This window comes from Nicotiana tabacum, chromosome 4 (genome assembly GCF_000715075.1).
Source record: "Nicotiana tabacum cultivar K326 chromosome 4, ASM71507v2, whole genome shotgun sequence".
In the NCBI taxonomy this organism is placed as follows: Eukaryota; Viridiplantae; Streptophyta; class Magnoliopsida; order Solanales; family Solanaceae; genus Nicotiana; species Nicotiana tabacum.
Genome location: NC_134083.1, coordinates 53874187 through 53894344, shown reverse-complemented (window position 1 = coordinate 53894344; position 20158 = coordinate 53874187). Strand labels below are relative to the sequence as shown.

Here is a 20158-nt window from a genome sequence, read left to right as displayed (position 1 = left end):
GTTTTCACCTAAACCCTTGATTTCACTAATTTTTACATGTTAATCTACCCATAATCTATGTATTTAACTCATGTTGTGTAGAAATTACTTACCTCAAAGTGCTAGGTGAAAACCCCCTTCCAAGAGCTCCAAAAATCGCCCAAGAGATGAAAGAAAATGAGCTAAATGGCCTAAGTCCCGCATTTAATAAGGCTGTGTACAGGTCACAGATGTCGCATTTGCGACACCTGGTTTGCAAATGCGAAGGTCGCAAATGCGACAAACTCATCGCAAATGCGAACCTAGGCTCCCACTGCCAAGGTGGAAAATGCGACCAAGGGGTCGCAAATGCGAACACTGTTAAGGTCGCAAATGCGACCAAAGTGTCGCAAACGCGAACACTGCCCAGCTCAGGCTTCTTCACAATTGCGAAGCCTTCCTCGCAAATGCAAACAAATTCTCGCATTTGTGAGACCTGCAATAGCTGCCAAGAAACACTAGAAAAACTGAAGTTTTTCTCATCCTCCTGAACGTCCGAAACTCACCCGAGCCCTCGGGGCTCCACACCAAACACCCATACAAGTCTAACAATATCATACAAACTCGCTCGAGCGATCGAAACACTGAAATAACATCAAAAACCATGAATCAGACGCCAAAATGCATGGATTAACTCATGAACTCAAAAACTTCTAAAAATACTTCCACGCGTCCGATTCCTATCAAATCAACTCGGAATGACGCCAAATTTTGCGTGCAAGTCTTAAATGACATTACAGAACTATTCCCAATCTCGAAATTCTATTTGGTCCTCGATATCACCAAAACCTACTCCAAACCAAATTTAAAGAACTTCAACAACCTTCGAAGAACCAACTTTCGCTATTAGGCGCCGAAATGCTCCCGGGTCATCCAAACCCCGACCTGAGCATACGCCCAAGTCCGAAATCATCATACGAACCTATTGGAACCTTCAAATCCTGATTCCGAGGTCGTTAACCCAAAAGTCACACATTATTCAATTCTTCCAACTTAAAGCTTCCGAAATTAGAATTTTCTTTCTAAATCTACTCTGAACTTCCCGAAATTCCATTTCGACCACACGTACAAGTCATAATACTTGAAGTGAAGCTACTCAAGGCCTTAAATCGCCGAACAACATGCTAAAGCTCAAAACAACTGGTCGGGTCGTTACAGAAGGTATGGAGGTCGAGGATTAGGGTAGTAGAGTAGGTAGTCTAGAGTGTTCATAACAGTAGTATTAGCACACAGTCTTGCTTTCTGTTGGTAGTAGGTTTTTATGACTAACCGTTGTTTTCTTTCATTTTTGATCACGTTACTGTCTTATTGTTTTTATTATGTTTTTATATGGGGCTTTTTGGTACTGTCCCTCCTTGTCTATATTTTCATTAATGTGGTGGTTATGCTTTCCTAAGCCGAGGGTATATTGGAAACAACCTCTCTATCCTCACAAGGTAGGGGTAAGGTATGAGTACACATTACCCTCTCTAGACCCCACGGTGTGGGATAATACTAGGTATGTTGTTGTTGTCCAATGTAAAAGATATTATGTGCAAATCTTCAAATCTTATATCTTATGCAAGATAAAAACTTTATTTAATGGAAATGATTGTATGCATAATTTTAGAATTCTTATTAGTAATCTTAAAGACTCTATATGGTTGTTATAGAGGGGTAATTATACAAAGAGCGTTAGGATATAAATATGGTTGTTGCTGTTATAGGTAAAAAGCTGTTATAGAGAGGTAAATTATAACTTAAAAAATCGGTTCCGAGGAATGGCTTTTATATTGAATGACTGTTATATAGGGATGTTGTTATAGAGATATATGACTGTACAAATAACATAAAGTCATAGCAATACGATAGAGTTTGGTGAACAATTAAACAATCACAAAGTCACGCCAATCAGATAGAAATTGTGAATAATTAACAAAATAAGTAGAGTAAATATAGCGAACAATTTATCAATTCGGTAGAGAAATCCATAACAAGCAATAAGTGTGTGGGTGACTGGGTCATTTTCTAAATATATTTAAAAACATGGGGCAAGTGCACAGATAGCTATTCTTAGTGATATTTTTAGAGATTAGCCAGTACTTATTTTGTCCTGAAATTTTGAGCTAAAAATCTTAACTTTAAGAAAACTCAGAAAATTTTTATCCTGAAAAGTGTAACTGAAAAACTGAAATTCAGGATGCACTGGCTAATTCCTAAATAGCAATCCTTTAGAGTGGCTACCTATTTTCATTTCTACAAAAAAACATGCACAATATTTATAGGGTCGTTCCACTCAGTCACCCTTGATTAATGGGGGGAGGGGGGGAGGGTTTGCAGTCGTACCCTATATTTGTGCCACCTTTTAACTTGTATCTATTTTTAAAAATTATTGATTTGGCAGCCAGTTGACAAAAAATCCGTAAAAATATGACAATTATACCCCTGACCAAAGATATAAAAGTTGCATCACGCATTAATCGCGTTTTCCTCCATCACTCCGTCCCTCCCCAGATCTCCTCTCCTCTCAGCAACTTTATCAAAAAACTAGAAAGTTGAAGCAGATTCATATTCCGAATTCAAAATTACAAAGTACATTGTAAGTATTGCAATTCATCTTCAGAATTTGAATTAGTTTGTGAAACTGATTGATCTTCATGATATATGTTTCTGCAATTATTTTCGTAATTCGTCATGCTTTTTAAGTTTTAAACTTAGGAAACAAAATCGGAATTCAATTAACGCTAATGTAATCATACTTGCATGAAGTTGTTTGACGGATATAACATGAGGTTTTCACTTATATATCTTTAAAAACTTTTCAAAACTTCAAATTTAATGCATGAAAGATATAAAATAAAGTTGCGTCACGTTGAAGTCTGAAGTTTTAATCAAATACAAGCTAAAACGTCATGCTAATGTAGCATGACGTTGTTTCATGTTAAAGCTAAAACTGCATGCTAATGGATACTGAAATTATTTATTTCATTTGATAAAATTTCATACTAACACTTGCTGAAGTTTTGTCAAGCAGTCTACAGTATGCTAAAGGTTTTTAGTTCATTTGCTAAAACTTCAGACTAAACATGCTTAAGTTTTTGTCCTGCAGTATGTAATTTTCTAAACTATTTTTGCTAATGCATGCTGAAGTTATTTAGTTCATTTGCTAAAATTTCATACTAAAATATGCTGAAGTTTTGTCCTACTATCTACAGTCTTGTCATGAGTTTTATCCGAAACTTCACTCTAAACAAGCTGAAGTTTTTTAGTTCATTTGCTAAAACTTCAGGATAAACATGCTTAAGTTTTTGTCTTGCAGTATGTAATTTTCTAATAAAATTTTGCTAATGCATGTTGAAGTTGTTTAGTTCATTCGCTAAAATTCCATACCAAAATATGCTGAAATTTTGTAGTATTATGCTGAAGGAAAAATTATGTCTTTCCTTTTGTTATTTGAAGAGAATTAATATAAAAAAATAACGCACAAAAAGATTAAAATAAAAACATGTAATATTTCATTAAACTACATTACTAGAAATTAAAATTTAGCTAAAACTATATTAAAGCTAAAACTTCATGCCACACGTTAAAGCTAAAACTTCAAGCTAATGACTGCTGAAGTTATTTAGCACATTTGATAAAACTTCATACGAACACTTGCTGAAGTTTTATCAAGCAGTCTACAATATGTTAAAATTTTTTAGTTCATTTACTAAAACTTCAAATTTTTGTCCTGCAATACATAATTTTCTAATGAATTTTTGTTAATGCATACTGAAGTTATTTAGTTCATTTCCTAAAGTTTCATACCAAAACATAATGAAGGGAATATTCTGTTTTTCCTTCTGTTATTTTCTGTGTTTAAAGATAATTAATATAAAAAAGTAACGCACAAAAAGATTAAAACAAAAACATATAATATTTCACTAAACTAAATTAACAAAAATTAAAATTACATAAAGAGATTACTTAAAGCTAAAAATAATATAATAACCCTTTAAATAAAAGGATTATACAAAAAAAAAAAAACTAAACATCCATTCCATCGTCGTCATCATCATCATCATCATTGTCAGACCCACGAGCGGCTCCAAGACTATCATAGGAGCCATATCTGGCCAGCATCTCGAGCCTATCGAGTTTGGTCTTGATTTCTCCCAAATCTCTTTCGTACTTGTCTATGAACTCATCGAGTTTCAACTCGACTGCCTCTATGATATATTGTTTTATTTCGTCAATGATTTGCTTCATTACATCATCCATTTTTTTCACTTTTGTTTTTTTATCTACTGAAAATATATGTATTTGAGTGAATAAACTCACAACGCATAGCGTACTTATATAGGCAAAAAAAACTTCTGCATTGCATATGAAAAGGCATAAAGGAATTTTGAACGTCCAGTGTAAAGGGTGCATGAATGTCACAGAAATGTAATTATTATACTAACACATACCCCAACACAAAATAATTACTATATTAAATGCGTTTGTTACGTTTTACGATTAAAAATGCACAAAAAATACTCCTGTATATTATACGATTCATGCATGAAACTTTATGCTAATGCATGCTGAAGTTATTTAGTTCATTTACTAAAATTTCATACCAAAACATGCTGAAGTTTTGTAACGCTGTCAACAGTTTTATCATGATTTTTTTCCGAAATTTTAGTCTACACAAGCTGAAGTTTTTTAGTTCATTTGCTAAAACTTTAGACTAAATATGCTTAAGTTTTTGTCCTGCAGTACGTAATTTTCTAAAGAATTTTTGCTAATACGTGCTGAAGTTAATTTAGTTCATTTGCCAAAACTTTATACTAAAACATGTTGAAGTTTTGTCCCGCAGTCTACAGTTTTGTCATGAGTTTTATCCGAAACTTCAGTCTAAACAAGCTGAAGTTTTTTAGTTCATTTGCTAAATCTTCAACCTAAACATGCTTAAGTTTTTGTCCTGCAGTATGTAATTTTCTAATGAATGTTTTCTAAATTTTTTTGTTCATTTTCCTAACACTTCACACTAAACATGCTGAAGTTTCCATTCTGCAGGATGAGTTCGATTTGCCTTGTTTTCACTTTCAATGGGAGGTGGACTTTTGATTACAACTACTTGGATCATGATACCAAACTTGTTCTGGTTAATAAATAAGTATCATTCAGTACTTTCTTGAAGAAAATTAGTGAAGTTATAGATTTTGATTCAACCAAATATTCACTAAAATATGGTTTGATATTGTCACGACCCAAATTTTCCTCCATAGGATGTCATGACGACACCTAGTCTCTAAGACTAGGTAAGCCTAACACTTATTGAATGTAATGACCCAGCCAATCGTTTTGAGAGTTATAGCCCCGTTCCCCAATTTACTGCTCATTTTGTACTTTATAGCTGTTATGTGACTTGTCGGGGTAGCCGGTTCGGGTCCGGTGAGATTTCAGAATGAAATGAGACACTTAGTCTCAAGGTTGAAAACTTAAGTTGATATGATTGACTGGATGTTGATCTTTGAGTAAACGACTCCGGAACGGAGTTTTTATGGTTTCGTTAGCTCTGTTATGTAATTTTGAACTTAGGAGCGTGTCTAGATTGTGATTTAGAGGTCTCTAATGGAATTAGGCTTGAAATGGCGAAAGTTGAAATTTTTGGAAAGTTTGACCGGGAGTGGACTTTTTGATGTCGGGGTCAGATTCCAATTTCGGAAGTTGGAGTAGGTCCGTGGTGTTATTTGTTACTTGTGTGCAAAATTTGGGGTCAATCGGACATGATTTGATAGGTTACGGAATCATTTGTAGAAATTGGAAGTTCAAAGTTCATTAGGCTTGAATCTAGGTGCGATTCGTGTTTTGGTTGTTGTTCGAGGTGATTTGAGGGCTCGACTAATTTCGTATTGTATTTTAGGATGCGTTGGTATGTTTGGGTTAGGTCCTGGGGGCCTCGGGTTGATTTTGGATGGTTATCAGATCGATTTGAAGTTTGAGGGAATACTGAAGCTCACCAGCTTCTGATGTAATCATACTTGCGGAGTGGGGATTGTAGGTGCATTCTCGCAGAAGAGAGAAGAGAGCCGCAGAAGTGGATAGGGAGGAAGTGAGCAGAGGTCGCATGTGCGAAGTTATTTCCGCACCTGTGTGGTCGCAAATGCAGCGTTAAGGGCGCAGAAGCGGAGGGCTCGCAGGTGCGATGGGCCCGCACCTGCTGTTGCGCAGATGCGAGGAGAGAACCGCAGAAGCGGAGGCCCAGTTCCAGTGGTTCACCGCATAAGCAGAAGTTTGGTCGCTTCTGCGACACCGCAGATGCGGTTAAGTGTCCGCAAAAGCGAAAAGGTTGGACATAAAGTTAAATACAAGGGTTCGTGATTTTGGCTTCATTTCAAACATTTCAAGCACGATTTAGGCAATTTTTGAGAGGGTTTTCGGGGGGATTCTTGAGGTAAGTCCCTTGTGCTCATTTTTGATCAATAATATTGCTTCCCCATTGATTTTCCCACCTAGTTGGTGTGTATTTAAGGTGTAAATTGGGAGTTTGAGGTTAGGGATTTGGAGAGTTTGATTTGGGGATTTGGGTGATGATTTGGTGTTGGATTTTGATAAATTTGGTATGGTTAGACTCGTGGTTGAATGAGCTTTCGGGTTTTGTGACTTTAATCAAATTTTGAGATATGGGCCCGGGGGCCGGCTTTTGAGTCGATTTTTTGATTTTGAGTAATAACTTAGCATTTTCTTATGGAGTTGATTCCTTTAGCACGTATTGATTATATCGTATTGTTTATGGCTAGATTCGAGGCATTTAGAGGCCATTTGGCGAGGCAAGGGTGTGTTGGAATAGAGATTTTCTCGGATTGATGTAAGTAACAGTTCTAAATTTTGTTCTAAGGATACCAAACCCCGTATTACGTGTCATGTATTTGGTCATGCTAGGTGACGGGCGTATGGGCGTGCACCGTAGGAATTGTGACTTGGTCAAATTCCATAGAACTATGTAGTTGAATAATTTGTTGTTATTTTTACATTCTCCATGTAGTAGAGAAATTGAACCACAAATCATGTTAGAAATTATGTTTAGACTATGTGTTGGCACTGTAGGGACCCATAGAGGTCGTGTACATGTTAAATTGTTTGCTAAATTGTTATTTTGTACTCAGTCATAGTTTTACTTGTTTATTATATCTCAGTCTCTATTTTTCCTTGTTGATACATTATATCATTAATGTTGGGGCTGATTTTCATGATTACTGAGAGCCTGAGAGACTGGAGAGATTGATGACTGAGTGAGGCGCTGATTGTGAGTTATTATACTATAGCACGTGAGTTGTCCATGCGTATCCAGATATTAGACTATAGCATATGAATTGATACTATAGCACGTGATTTATCCATGCAACACGTGAGTTGTCCTTGCGGATTATAGCGCTTGGGCTAAAGGAGCCCATCGGGAGTCTGCACACACCCCCAGTGAGCGCAGGTACCTACTGAGTGCGAGTGCCGAGTGTTGAGTGAATGGGAGGGCTGAGTAACTGTGGCCCTGAGAGGATGCATTTCATTTCATTATTTCTGCCATGTATCACTGTCTTGCAATTTCTAAAAGATATTATACTCTGCTTCACTTAAACTTGTCATGGGGTAACTGCTTGACCTAATTTATCAAACTTGAGAACATGCCTACTTTCCTATGTTGAAATCACTGTAATTGAACTATAACTGTGAAGCTCGTCACTCCTTTCAGTTCTTTATTTAGTCTTGTTACTTACTGAGTTGTTTGTACTCACGCTACACCCTGCACCTTGTGTGCAGACCCAGATGTATCCGGTCATGGCGGTTGCTGAGATGTGGAGTTCGAATTCTCGGAGACTATCGAGGTAGCCGCTTGGCATTTCGCAGACCTTGTTTCTCCTTCCCTATATTTTCACTTATTGTATTTAGTTTCAGTTTATCATAGACAGTATTTTTTGGACTTGTGATGTATAGATGCTCATGTACTCAGTGACACCACGATGTTGGGAATTTCCGCATTGTATTTTGGGTTCCTATTCCGTTTATGAAATCTTTTTTTTATTGTTTAAACTGCTTAAATTCGTTTTCTGTTAAAAGTGTTGGAAATATTTTTAAATGTCGGTTTGCCTAGTACTACGATAGGCGTCATCACGGCAGGTTAGGATTTTGGGTCGTGACAAGTTGGTATCAGAGCCTAGGTTACATAGGTCTCACTAGTCATGAGCAGGTATAGTAGAGTCTTAAGTATCGGTACAGAGACGTCTGTACTTATCTTCGAGAGGCTGCCGAACCCTTAGGAAATTTCACATTCTTGTATTCTTGTCGGGCAGATTTGTTGGTTCCGGTAACTAAACTTCTATATTCTATTCTCTCCTAGATGGTGAGGACACGTGCTACAGGACAGGATGGACAGCTACCAGTACCACCAGCTAGGGCCACGAGTGGACGAGGTCGCGGTAGGGGCCGTGGTAGGGGCAGAGGTGTAGCTCATATAGCAGCTAGAGCAGCACCTGCAGATCCACCAGTTACTCTAGCTCATGAGCAAATTCTAGATATAGCTGAGCCAGTGGGGCCAGCTCAGACACCAGCTGTGCCAATTGTGATTCCAGGCCTTCAGGAGGCGTTGGCCCAGATATTGACAATTTGAACTAGTCTTGCTCAGGTGGTTTCTGCTCAGGCCGCACCAGCCACTTCTCAGGCCGGGGGAGGTACTCATACCCCCGCTGCCTGTACTCCAGAGCAGGCAATGCAGGGACTTCAGACACCGAAGGTACTACCCATCCAGCCGGTTGCAGTTGCTCAGGCCCCGGTGGTCCCAATTATGGTTGATGATGAGTAGAGGAGACTTGAGAGATTTGGGAGGCTTCGGCCTTCATCATTTAGTGATGCTGAGTCGGAGAATGCCCAAGGCTTCTTGGACAAGTGCCAATGGATGCTTCGTACAACAGGTATTCTGGAGACCAGTGGGGTCTCGTTCACTACTTTTCAGTTTTCTGCGGCTGCCTTCAGATGGTGGGAGTCTTATGAGAGGTGCAGGCCAGTCTGTGCAGCACCACTTATATGGCAGGAGTCCTCGTTCTCTTCTTGGAGAGGTTCGTGCCGCAGTCTCGCAGGGAGGAGCTGCGCAGACAGTTTGAGCAGCTTCGGTAGGATGGCATGTCTGTGACCCAGTATGAGATGAGGTTTTTTGAGTTAGTTCGCCATGCAGTTTGGTTGGTTACCACTGATAGGGAGAGGATCATGAGGTTCATTGATGGCATCACGTATCATCCGTGATTGCTTATGACTAGGGAGAGGGTATCTGGTGCCACTTTTGACTAGGTGGTTGACATTACTCGGCAGATAGAGATGGTCCCTTGCTAGGAGCGTGGCGAGAGGGAGGCCAAGAGGCCATGAGGTTTGGGCGGTTTCGATGATGTACCTTCTGAGGGGCAGTCCTACTACAGCAAGGGTCGTTCTTATAGGCCCGCTCAGATGACTCGTCCAGCTTATCGTGGCACATCAGCTAGCCACGGTTCTTATAGTGCTCACTCAGGCCAGTCTTTATTCAGTGCACTACCAGCGCAGAGTTCTTACCATGCCTCGTTCGCTCAAGTTTTTACAGGTAGTTTCTCGGGTTATCAGGAGCAGAAGTTCCGTCAGAGGAGGGGTTGTTTCGAGTGCAGAGACTTTGCTCATATCAAGAGAGATTACCCTAGGTTGTTGAGTGGGGCTCCACAACAGAGTTCTCGGCTGATGGCACCAGCACCAGCAGTTACACCACCTACTCAGCCAGCTCGAGGTGGGGCCCAGGCATCTAGAGGTCGCCCTAGAGGGGGAGGCCGATCGAGGGTGATCAAGACTGATTCTATGCTATCCCTGCCAGACCAGATATTGTTGCCTCTGATGCAGTGATCACATGTATTGTTTCAGTATGCCACAGGGATGCCTCTACATTATTTGACCCTGGTTCCACTTATTCGTATGTATCGTCTTATTTTCCTCATTATTTGGATATGCCCTGTTAGTCCTTAGTTTCATTTATTAGTGTATCTAGGCCAGTGGACGATACTATTATTGTGGACCGTGTATATCTGTCGTGTGTAGTGACTATTGGGGGATTGAAGACTAGAGCTGATCTCTTGTTGCTTAGTATGGTGGAATTTGATGTGATCTTGGGTATGGATTAGTTGTCTCTATGTCATGCTATTCTGGATTGTCACGCTAAGACTGTGGCATTGGCGATGCCGGGGTTACCAAGGATCGAGTGGAGAGGTTCTCTAGACTATGTTTCCAGCAGAGTGATCTCATATTTGAAGGACCAACGGATGGTTAGGAAGGGTTGTTTATTTTATTTGGCCTTTGTGAGGGATGTTGGTGGTGATTCTCCTGTTATTGATTCTGTTTCGGTGGTGCAAGATTTTCCGGATGTGTTTCTTGTGGACCTGCCGGGCATGCCGCCTGACAGGGATATTGACTTTGGTATTGACTTGGTGCCGGGCGCCCAGGACATTTCTATTCCACCGTATCGTATGGCACCAGCTGAGTTGAAGGAACTAAAGGAGTAGCTTTAGGAACTCCTTGATAAGGGGTTTATTAGGCCTAGTGTGTTGCCTTGGGGTGCACCGGTTCTATTTGTGAAGAAGAAGGTTGGTACTATGCGGATGTGCATTGATTACAGGCAGTTGAACAAAGTTACAATCAAGAACAAGTATCCTTTGCCGCACATTGATGATCTATTCGACCAGGTTCAGGAAGTGAGGGTGTTCTCTAAGATTAACCTGAGCTCTAGGTATCACCAGTTGAAGATTCGGGACTCGGATATTGTAAAGACAGTACTCAGGACCTGTTATGGTCATTATGAGTTCCTTGTGATGTCTTTTGGGCTGACCAATGCCCCAGTAGCATTCATGCGCCTGATGAATAGTGTATTTCAGCCTTATCTTGACTCGTTTGTCATAGTGTTCATGATGCTATCCTGGTGTACTCTCGTAGCTAGGAGAAGCATGCCCAACATTTGAGGACTGTATTGCGGCGATTGAAGGAGTAGAAACTTTATGCTAAGTTCTCCAAATGTAAGTTTTGGCTTAGTTCAGTGGCATTCTTGGGGAACGTGGTGTCCAGTGAGGGGATTCAGGTAGATCCGAGGAAGATAGAGGTGATTTAGAGTTGGCCCAGACCATCCTCAACTATGCAGATTCAGAGCTTTCTCGGCTTGGGCGGTGTATTAGTAAAAAATAAATGTTACACGTGGAATTATATGAGGATGACAGGGCAAGATACGTGGATCACTAAGAAGATGACAACTGGAGTGTCGCATTAAAAGATTCACAATTTACAACAGGTACGAACAAATCACTCACGAGATGAAAGGGTACGGTTGCTCGAGCCTAAATTACTCAGTGAAGAGACACAAGCAGGATGAATCAAGACAGTAAAGAGGGAAGATTCATGAACCTCTAATTAATGTGGAAGAAGAATCAGAACCGTTACAGAATTTTCATGAACAGTTACGGTTGCCAATTATAACGTTTCATTAATGTCATTAATGCTCATAATGATTCGGTCATAAAAGGGAATAAACGTTATATTTGTAAATTCCTATATAAGGGAAGGGAATTTCACTTTTAAGAACACATTCTCATGCACATTGGAATATAATTACTTTCTTGTGCTTTCGATTGATTACTTTGTCATTTCTGATTCTGATTTCCTTTCTTATTTTTGAGAGAATATTGAATTTCTTGATTATCAGTAACCCGAGTACTTCTAAAAATAGGCTTTGACTGAGAATCTAATTCTTTGGTTAAACAAATTGGTTCTATTACCGGGAATCTGATAATCTTCTCTTACTTTCCAAATCACTCTCTCTCAACTGAATCATGTCACATGTCAATGACAACAACCGGCAGGTGGAAGGAACCCCAGTTCCATCACCTCAAGGAAGCCCACGCAATTCAAGAGAAGCATCACCATAAAGATCCACTACTCATAACAATGAACAACATGAAAATGAACAAACTGTCGAGCAGGATGCTGTGAAGCAGTTAATTGCTGAGTACGTGAATGATGCTCTCCAGGCTTTCGTGAGGGGATTACCAACTGTACCACCCACACCTCCACCAAACAATACTGCAACTGTGGAAATTCCACGATCAGGGTTGGCTAATTCTGGAAGCGGAGGAACTCCTAACGAGTCACGTGATGGGAGACCAGGCACGCCTAATAATTCTGATTTACAAACTTTAATACTAACCTTGTGGAAACAGGTGAAAGAACAAAATGACCGTATTGAGCAAATACCCGGAGTACCACCTGTGATCAAAGGAGTTGATTTTGACAAATATTCATAACAACCATGGAAACCAAGCGCAGCTCCATTACCAATTCCCAAAAAGTTCAAAATGCCTGACATCCCAAAATACGATGGAACGACCGATCCACGTGACCACGTTACTACATTCACCACGGGAGTAAAAGGCAATGATTTAACCAAGCAGGAGATTGAATTTGTGCTGGTCAAAAAGTTTGGGGAAACACTTACTAAAGGAGCGTTAACATGGTACTCTCTTTTTCCTGAAAATTCTATTGATTCTTTTGCTGAGCTTGCAGATCTATTTATAAAAGCACACTCGGGTGCACAAAAAGTTGAAAAGAGAATGGAGGATATATTCAAAGTAAAGCAAGGAGATACAGAATTTCTTCGAGAATTCGTAGACAGATTCCAATGTGAAAGAATGTTGCATCCAAGATTACCTGACAATTGGGCAGCCATGGCATTTGCAAGCAATTTAAGCGAGAAAAGTTTAGAAGCTACGAGGAGGCTTAAAGAGAGCCTACAAGAATTCCCTGGCACGACATGGAATGATGTCTATAATAGGTACAGTACCAAGTTACGGATCGAAGAAGATACCGCAGCTCTGTCAAGGGTTGAAGAAAAAATAGGTTCGAGGCGGTCAGAATCTGAGAAGAGGTTCGATAAGAGTAGGTACGAGCCTTATATGGGACCTTCGGGGCGAGAAGCTCGTTCCAAATTCGAAGATGTGCGGGCTGATCACAGGTTCGCAAATAGAGATTCAAGTTCGTCATCGTCGAGATTTAGAAAAAATCAAGGTGAACGTAATAGAGATGCTAATGCAAACGCAAGGATTGGGGACTACAATTTTAACGTAAGTACCTCCGAGTTGGTCACTGTTTTTAGAAGCATGGGAGATAAGGTACGATGGCCTAAATAGATGAGATCAAATCCAAATAGAAGAAACCCAGACTTTTGGTGCGAATTCCATAATGATCACGGCCATACAACATCAGACTGCAGATTATTACAAGGTGAGGTGGAACATTTATTAAAGCAGGGCTATCTGACGGAATTGTTCAGCGAGAAAGGCAAACAAGCTTACATGAAAAATAGGCAAGATCCCCCAAAACCTCCGTCTCCAAAGAGAACAGTAAATGTGATAAATGACAGGGAAGATGTCAACGACGTAACCTATACAGCAGTGAGAAAAACAATAAAGTTCACAATAACTCACGGGAAGCGAACTCGCCAAACTATGGAAGATGACAACATAACCTTTGATGATGCAGATGCCGATGGGTTAATGATTCCTCGCAACGATGCACTGGTAATATCTTTACTTATACATGATACTAATGTAAAACGAGTTTTGATTGACCAGGTAGCTTTGTGAATATCATTTTATTACGAGTGATGAACGAAATGCTGATGGACGATCATATAGTTCCAAAAGCACGTTCCTTATTTGGGTTTGATAACTCAACCGTTATTACAAAGGGCGAGATTGAACAAAGCACATACGCAGAGGGGGTCATCAAAGAAACAAAATTTCAAGTGATAGACACGGATATGGCCTATAATGTGATTCTTGAGAGGCTGTGGATTCATGATATGGATGCTGTGCCATCCACATTACATCAGGTTATCAAATTCCCTTCAAAATGGGGAATTCAACAAATTCGAGGAGATCAACAAACTTCAAGGAGCATCAATTCGGTGATACAGCCAAGTCAAAAAGATATGAGTGAAAATCAAAACGATACGGGTGTAAGTGAGAAAGATGCGGTAAATCAAATTTCAACAGAAATTGTATCAAAACAAACAGTCGTGGATTCCAGACCAGATGTAATTCAAGAGCTAGAGGAGAATGGAAACATTAAAACAACGATTGAGGAGCTTGAAGTTGTTCCACTATTCGAACAATGGCCAGATCAAAGAATTCATATCGGAGCAAGGTTAAACCCAGATAGGAGAGGTAGGTTAATTGAATATTTAAAAGCTAACGCTGATTGTTTTGCATGGTCCTATTCAGATATGACAGGTATACCTCCGGAGGTGATGACTCATAAATTAAATGAAGATCCATCATTCATACCTGTCAAACAAAAGAAGAGGAAGCACAGATCATTCAAAAATCAAGTGATCGAAGAAAAGGTACATAAACTCTTAAAGATTGATTCAATACGTGAGGTAAAATATCCTAATTGTCTAGCTAATACAGTGGTTGTTCCAAAAATGAACGGTAAATGGAGAGTTTTTGTGGATTACACTGACTTAAATAAAGCATGTCCAAAGAATTCATTCCCTTTACCGCATATAGATCAATTGATTGATGCTACCGCAGGCCACGAATTATTAAGCTTTCTAGATGCGTATTCTAGTTATAATCAAATAAAAATGGACCCCTTAGACGAAGAAAAAACTTCATTTATTACAAACAGGGGGACTTATTGTTACAAAGTCATGCCTTTTGGCTTGAAAAATGCTGGAGCCACGTATCAGAGGTTGGTGACCAAGATGTTCCAAGAACACCCGGGGAAGACGATGGAAGTGTACATTGATGATATATTGGTCAAATCTACACAAGCGGAATGTCACTTTCAACATATTTCAACTACCTTCGAGATCCTCCGCAGATATAATATGAAACTGAACCCAGAAAAGTGCACTTTTGGCGTAGCTTCAGGTAAGTTTCTAGGCTTTCTCGTATCTAATAGAGGAGTTGAAGTAAATCCTGCACAGATTAAAGCTATTGAAGAAATACCTGATATACTCACAAGCAAAAAAGAAGTACAAAGATTGACAGGTAGGATTACAGCTCTGGGAAGATTCATTTCAAGATCTTCAGAGAAAAACTTTAAATTCTTTTCAATTTTGAAGAAGCAAAATCAGTTTGAATGGACTGAGGAATGCCGATAAGCCCTCAAAGATTTGAAGGCATACTTAACAAATCCTCCCCTACTGTCTAAACCAAGGGATGTAGAAAGACTATTTGTATATCTTGCAGTTGCAGAAGTAGCTGTAAGTGCAGTTTTAGTAAGGGAGGACAAAGGTAAACAATCTCCTAATTATTATGTTAGTAAATCTTTATTAGATACTGAAACTAGATATCCTCATCTAGAGAAACTAGCTTTAGCATTAGTCATGACAGCTAGGAAATTGAGACCATATTTTCAATGCCATCCTATCTCTGTAGTAACTGCATATCCATTAAGAAGTGTTTTGCATAAACAAGAATTGTCAGGCAGACTAGCCAAATGGGCAATAGAACTAAGTGAATATGACATTATTTATCAACCTAGAACAACAGGAAAATCTCAAGTTCTAGAAGATTTCATCGCAGATTTTAATATAAAAATAATTCCTGAAGTAGAAAAGGAATTACAAATTTTTACTAAAGCTAATCCAGGTACGTGGACTTTATTTACTGATGGCTCTTCAAACATCAAAGGAGCTAGTTTAGGTATTGTCTTAATCCCACCCTCAGGTGAAAGTATAAGACAAGCAATTAAATGTTACCCTATTACTAACAATGAAGCAGAGTATGAAGATGTAATTGTAGGTTTGGAACTAGCACGAGAACTTTCCATAGAGCAAATCATGTTTAAAAGTGACTCTCAACTAGTAGTCAATCAGATGCATGGGACTTACACTTCTAGAGAGCCACGAATGCAACAATACTTGGAAAAGGCACGAGAACTGGTCAGGCAATTCCAATCATGGAAAATCGTGCAAATACCCAGGGAAGAAAACGTAGAAGCAGACGCATTGGCTAACCTTGCTTCAGTTGCAGAAGTAACGAGTGAGTAAAATTCCATTGTAATCCATTTATTTCATTCATCACTTGACCAGGATAAACATGAGGTAAGCTTTAATAATTTAACTTGGGATTGGAGAAACGAGATTGTTAATTCTTTGCAGTACGGGATCATACCTAAAGGGAAGAAAGAATCTCAAGTGCTTCGACGAAAAGCTGCTCGTTACTGCCTAATTCGAGATAATTTATATCGAAAAATGTTTGGCGGTCCATTAGCAAGGTGCCTTGGACCCAATCAAACGGAGTACGTGATGAGGGAAGTATATGAAGGGCAATGCAGAAATCACGCAGGTGGAAGATCTTTAGATAAAACACTAATCAGGGAAGGATACTACTGGCCTAAGATGGAAGAAGATGCGGAAAATTTTGTAGCCAAATGTGATAAGTGTCAACGATATGCCAACAATATGCATCGACCTGCAGAGTTATTACATGCAGTTATTTCCTCATGGCTATTTATGAAATGGGGAATGGATATAGTAGGGCCTTTACCACAAGCTAAAGGAAAGGTACGGTACTGATTAGTGTTAACAGATTACTTTTCAAAATGGGTAGAGGCAGGAGCTTTCAAACAGGTACGAGAGAAGGAGGTGAAAGACTTCATTTGGCGAAACATTATATGCCGGTTTGGAGTCCCAAAAGAAATCGTATGTGATAATGGCCCACAATTTTATAGGCTCAAAAATCACGGAGTTCTTTCAAAGTTGGCAAATCAAACGAATAACCTCTTCACCTTACCATCCTATGTCAAGTGTACAAGCTGAGTTGACGAATAAGATTATTATCAATAATTTGAAGAAGAGACTAGAAAAATCGAAAGGGAATTGGCCTGAAGAATTACCAGGAGTGTTATGGGCTTATAGAACCACATCAAAAATAGCCACGGGAGAAACTCCATTTTCGCTTGTGTATGGTTCAGAAGCTTTAATCCCGGTTGAAATAGGAGAACCAAGCACGAGATTTGCATTGGCAACGGAAGAGTCGAACAATGAGGAATTAAGAACAAACTTAGACTTACTCGAACAAAGAAGAGAAGCAGTTTTAATACGGATGGAAGCACAAAAGCAAATCATAGAACGATACTACAATAGAAAGGCTCACCTTAGGTACTTTAAAATTGGGGACTTCGTTCTTAAAAAGGTTTTCCAATCAACGAAAACAACCGGAGCAGGAAAGTTAAATCCAAATTGGGAAGGACCCTATAAAATTCAAGGTATCGCTGGAAAAGGTGCCTACGAGTTAGAAACCATGGATGGCAAGGTTTTACCCTCGAGTTGGAATATTGTCCATTTAAAGAAATACTATTTCTGAGCAAAAGAAATATCCACGGTCAGGTATCGTTCAATTACGATTTTTGTTTTGTATAGTTAAAATTATACTAACAATTTTAGATGATAGGCAAAAAGTTAGCCCATATCAAATGATGATATTAGACCTGAAGGACACACGGAAGCAACATTATTCCCGGTCTAGGGTTGCAACCTTTCTAATGGAAATATAAAGGGTTAAGCAGTCATCATCTAAATTATATATACCTCCGAGTTCCGTATGTTTTTCCTTTTCAGGAAATGGACCACATGGAAGGAATAATCAAGTGCTCGAGATTTCATACTTCAAAGCTCAAATACTTGGGGGACTATATAATATACATATGATATATGTATAAAGAAGACAAAGAATACTGAAAACAACTAAAATTCAAGTCAAGCCCAAAAGTCTACTCATCAGAATTCAAGTCAAACCTATGGTCTACCCAACAAGTCAAAAGTTAAGAGCAAAGTCAAGAGCCAAAAACCCAAGCCTGATTCAAAAACCTATAAAGAATACACTCGTGGATGTAAATTTCAAAATCTTACGAGTGTTTAGGTTAAAGGCAATATTTAGTCATGGGTTGCAAGATATACCCTTGAATTTTGTAAAATCTGTTGTAAAGAAAACAATTACGAAAGAGTTATAGATGATATTTGAATACATGTAAAGTATTATACAATTTGAAAGTTCGAATGATACAAAACTTCCTCAAAGTTATTCAAAGAAACGTGTGTGTTCCTATTTCTTCTTTCGTATGTTTACACCATTATGAAGTTGAGACGTCTTCTTCATTAAGTGTCATTTATAAAAGGGCCCTCTTTTATAATTCGTGCCTGTTCAAAAAGTCACAGAGTATTGAAGCATTTTTAAATGCATAATAAAATAGTAGAACAGAAACTCAAAATGAAATATTATAAGAGTAGAACAGAAACTCAAAATGAAATATTATATAAACCCGGTTAAAACTAAGTATAAACTTAGTTCAAACCAAGGTATTTGATATTAAACCCCAAAATGGATCAGTGGTAAAACTTGCCAACCATTCCACAAATACAAAAAAAAAAAAAACAATAAACTTTCCAAACACAAGTTCACTATGGAGCAGATTCTAAAGTAGTACTATCAACAGCGAGAGAAGTCAAGATGGCATCATCATCAGCAGCAGAAGGTTCGACTTGAGCAGGAGAGATTTGAAAACTAACTTCACCAGGAGAAAGTTCATCACCCTCGGGAATGCCGACCTCAGGTGAGCAAAAGTTTTGACTCTGCTGAGTTTTTTCAATGGTTTTCTTAGTTTTTGCAATCTCAGCAGTCAAGTCAAAACCATCCTGGTTAGCCTCCATCAAAGTCTCGAGGCGCGTGTTCAAGAAAGCCCAGCTTACATCAAGAGTTGATTTATCCTCAAGGGCCTCATAATCCCTCTCCCATTGCTCAATTTCGGCCTCCAACTCTGCCTTTTCAGTCAAAGCAATATCATAAGAAGTTTGTAAAGGGGCGAGTGATATCTCGAAGAACTGGACCTTTTTAGAAGATGCACAGAGGTCTTCTTGATCCTGAGTGAGCGTTTGAACAAGCTCCCCGGCATAGACTTCCTTCTGATTAAGCAGTTCTTTCAGACCCCTAATTTCCTCAGTAGCTTTAGAAAGCTGCTCGACAAATGAAGACTCAAGGAGGTCTTTATCCTTAACCACTTGACTGGAAGAGGCTTTTTCAATCGCCAATTCTGCTGCCATCACTTTCACTTGCTGTTCCAAAGCACACTTTTCCTCATCTAAAACTTCTTTTTCTAACTGAAGGCCTTCAAATTGTTCTTTCTAGATGTCCGCTTCCATATGAGAGTCGTTGACTAACTGCTCAGTATGGACAATTCTCTTCATCAATTCTATGCCTATCAGGTTGATCTACAAAAGAAAGGGAAGAAGTGATTATCAAACAAAGATAAAGAAATCACATGCAAAATAAAAAGCTAAGGCTTATACCTTTAAAGATGAATGGACAATGTCATTCATCCATGTCAAAGAGTCGTGGTTTTCCAATTTAGACTTCTCAACTGGGCCAATCAACGGTTTCAGCCATACATCAGCTTGGCCAGACTTTTTCAAAAGATTACCATCCTCGGGGACTTCAATGGTAACTTTTTTCATCATCCTACTGCTACTGGAAGAACCAACTTCAACATGAGAAGTGGTAGCTATAGGGATAGTTGAGAAAGTAAAAATAGCCACGGGAGGAGCAGTGGCAGCAACAACAGGCGCGGAAAACTGAGAACCAATAGGAGCAGATACTGGAGAGGAGGCAAGGGGTGCTTCATCAGAAACTAAGCCAAAGTCTTCACTATCAAACCCATGGGAAAACAACTGTTCTGTAAAGTTACGAGGTGCAGTAATCATCTCTTCATCAGAGCTCACCAAAGTGGCACTTTCAGGCTCATTCACAGGAACTAAATTTGGAGAAGGAGTGGCTTCATCATCCGAAATAATGCGTCTCCTAGCCCGAGGCTTACACACTAAAGCGCCCTCCTTTCGTTCTTCTTCACCCTCAGAAACATGAGCTCTCTCTGCTTTTCTCTTTGATGAAGAACTCAAAATCATCTCTTGAGCCATGGACAAAGAAAGTCTTGATGAAGCAATAGATGCGGCACTAACACCCCGTATGGGAAAACCTAGCAGAAGAAGAAGTTAGTAAATCTCCAAATAAATATGAAAGAAAGGAAGAAATTTAAAGGGAAGCATACCATGAGTTTTAACTTTCCAACCAAACCTATGAGA

The 20158-nt window shown here is 39.2% G+C and overlaps 2 protein-coding genes across 2 annotated transcripts; both read left to right on the top strand.

The window, feature by feature from the left end:
• Positions 1-13684: 13684 nt before the first annotated feature.
• On the top strand, positions 13685-16600 carry LOC107760836 (uncharacterized). The gene is made up of 5 exons (XM_075250818.1): positions 13685-14237; positions 14943-15068; positions 15270-15314; positions 15357-16057; positions 16115-16600. Exons 1-5 carry the CDS (start codon positions 13685-13687, stop codon positions 16598-16600), a joined length of 1911 nt encoding a protein of 636 aa, XP_075106919.1.
• Positions 16601-16736: 136 nt separating this feature from the next.
• Positions 16737-17390, top strand: LOC142179924 (uncharacterized). The gene has a single exon (XM_075250817.1). The coding sequence runs from the start codon at positions 16737-16739 to the stop codon at positions 17388-17390; it is 654 nt and encodes a 217-aa protein (XP_075106918.1).
• The last annotated feature ends 2768 nt before the right edge of the window (positions 17391-20158 follow it).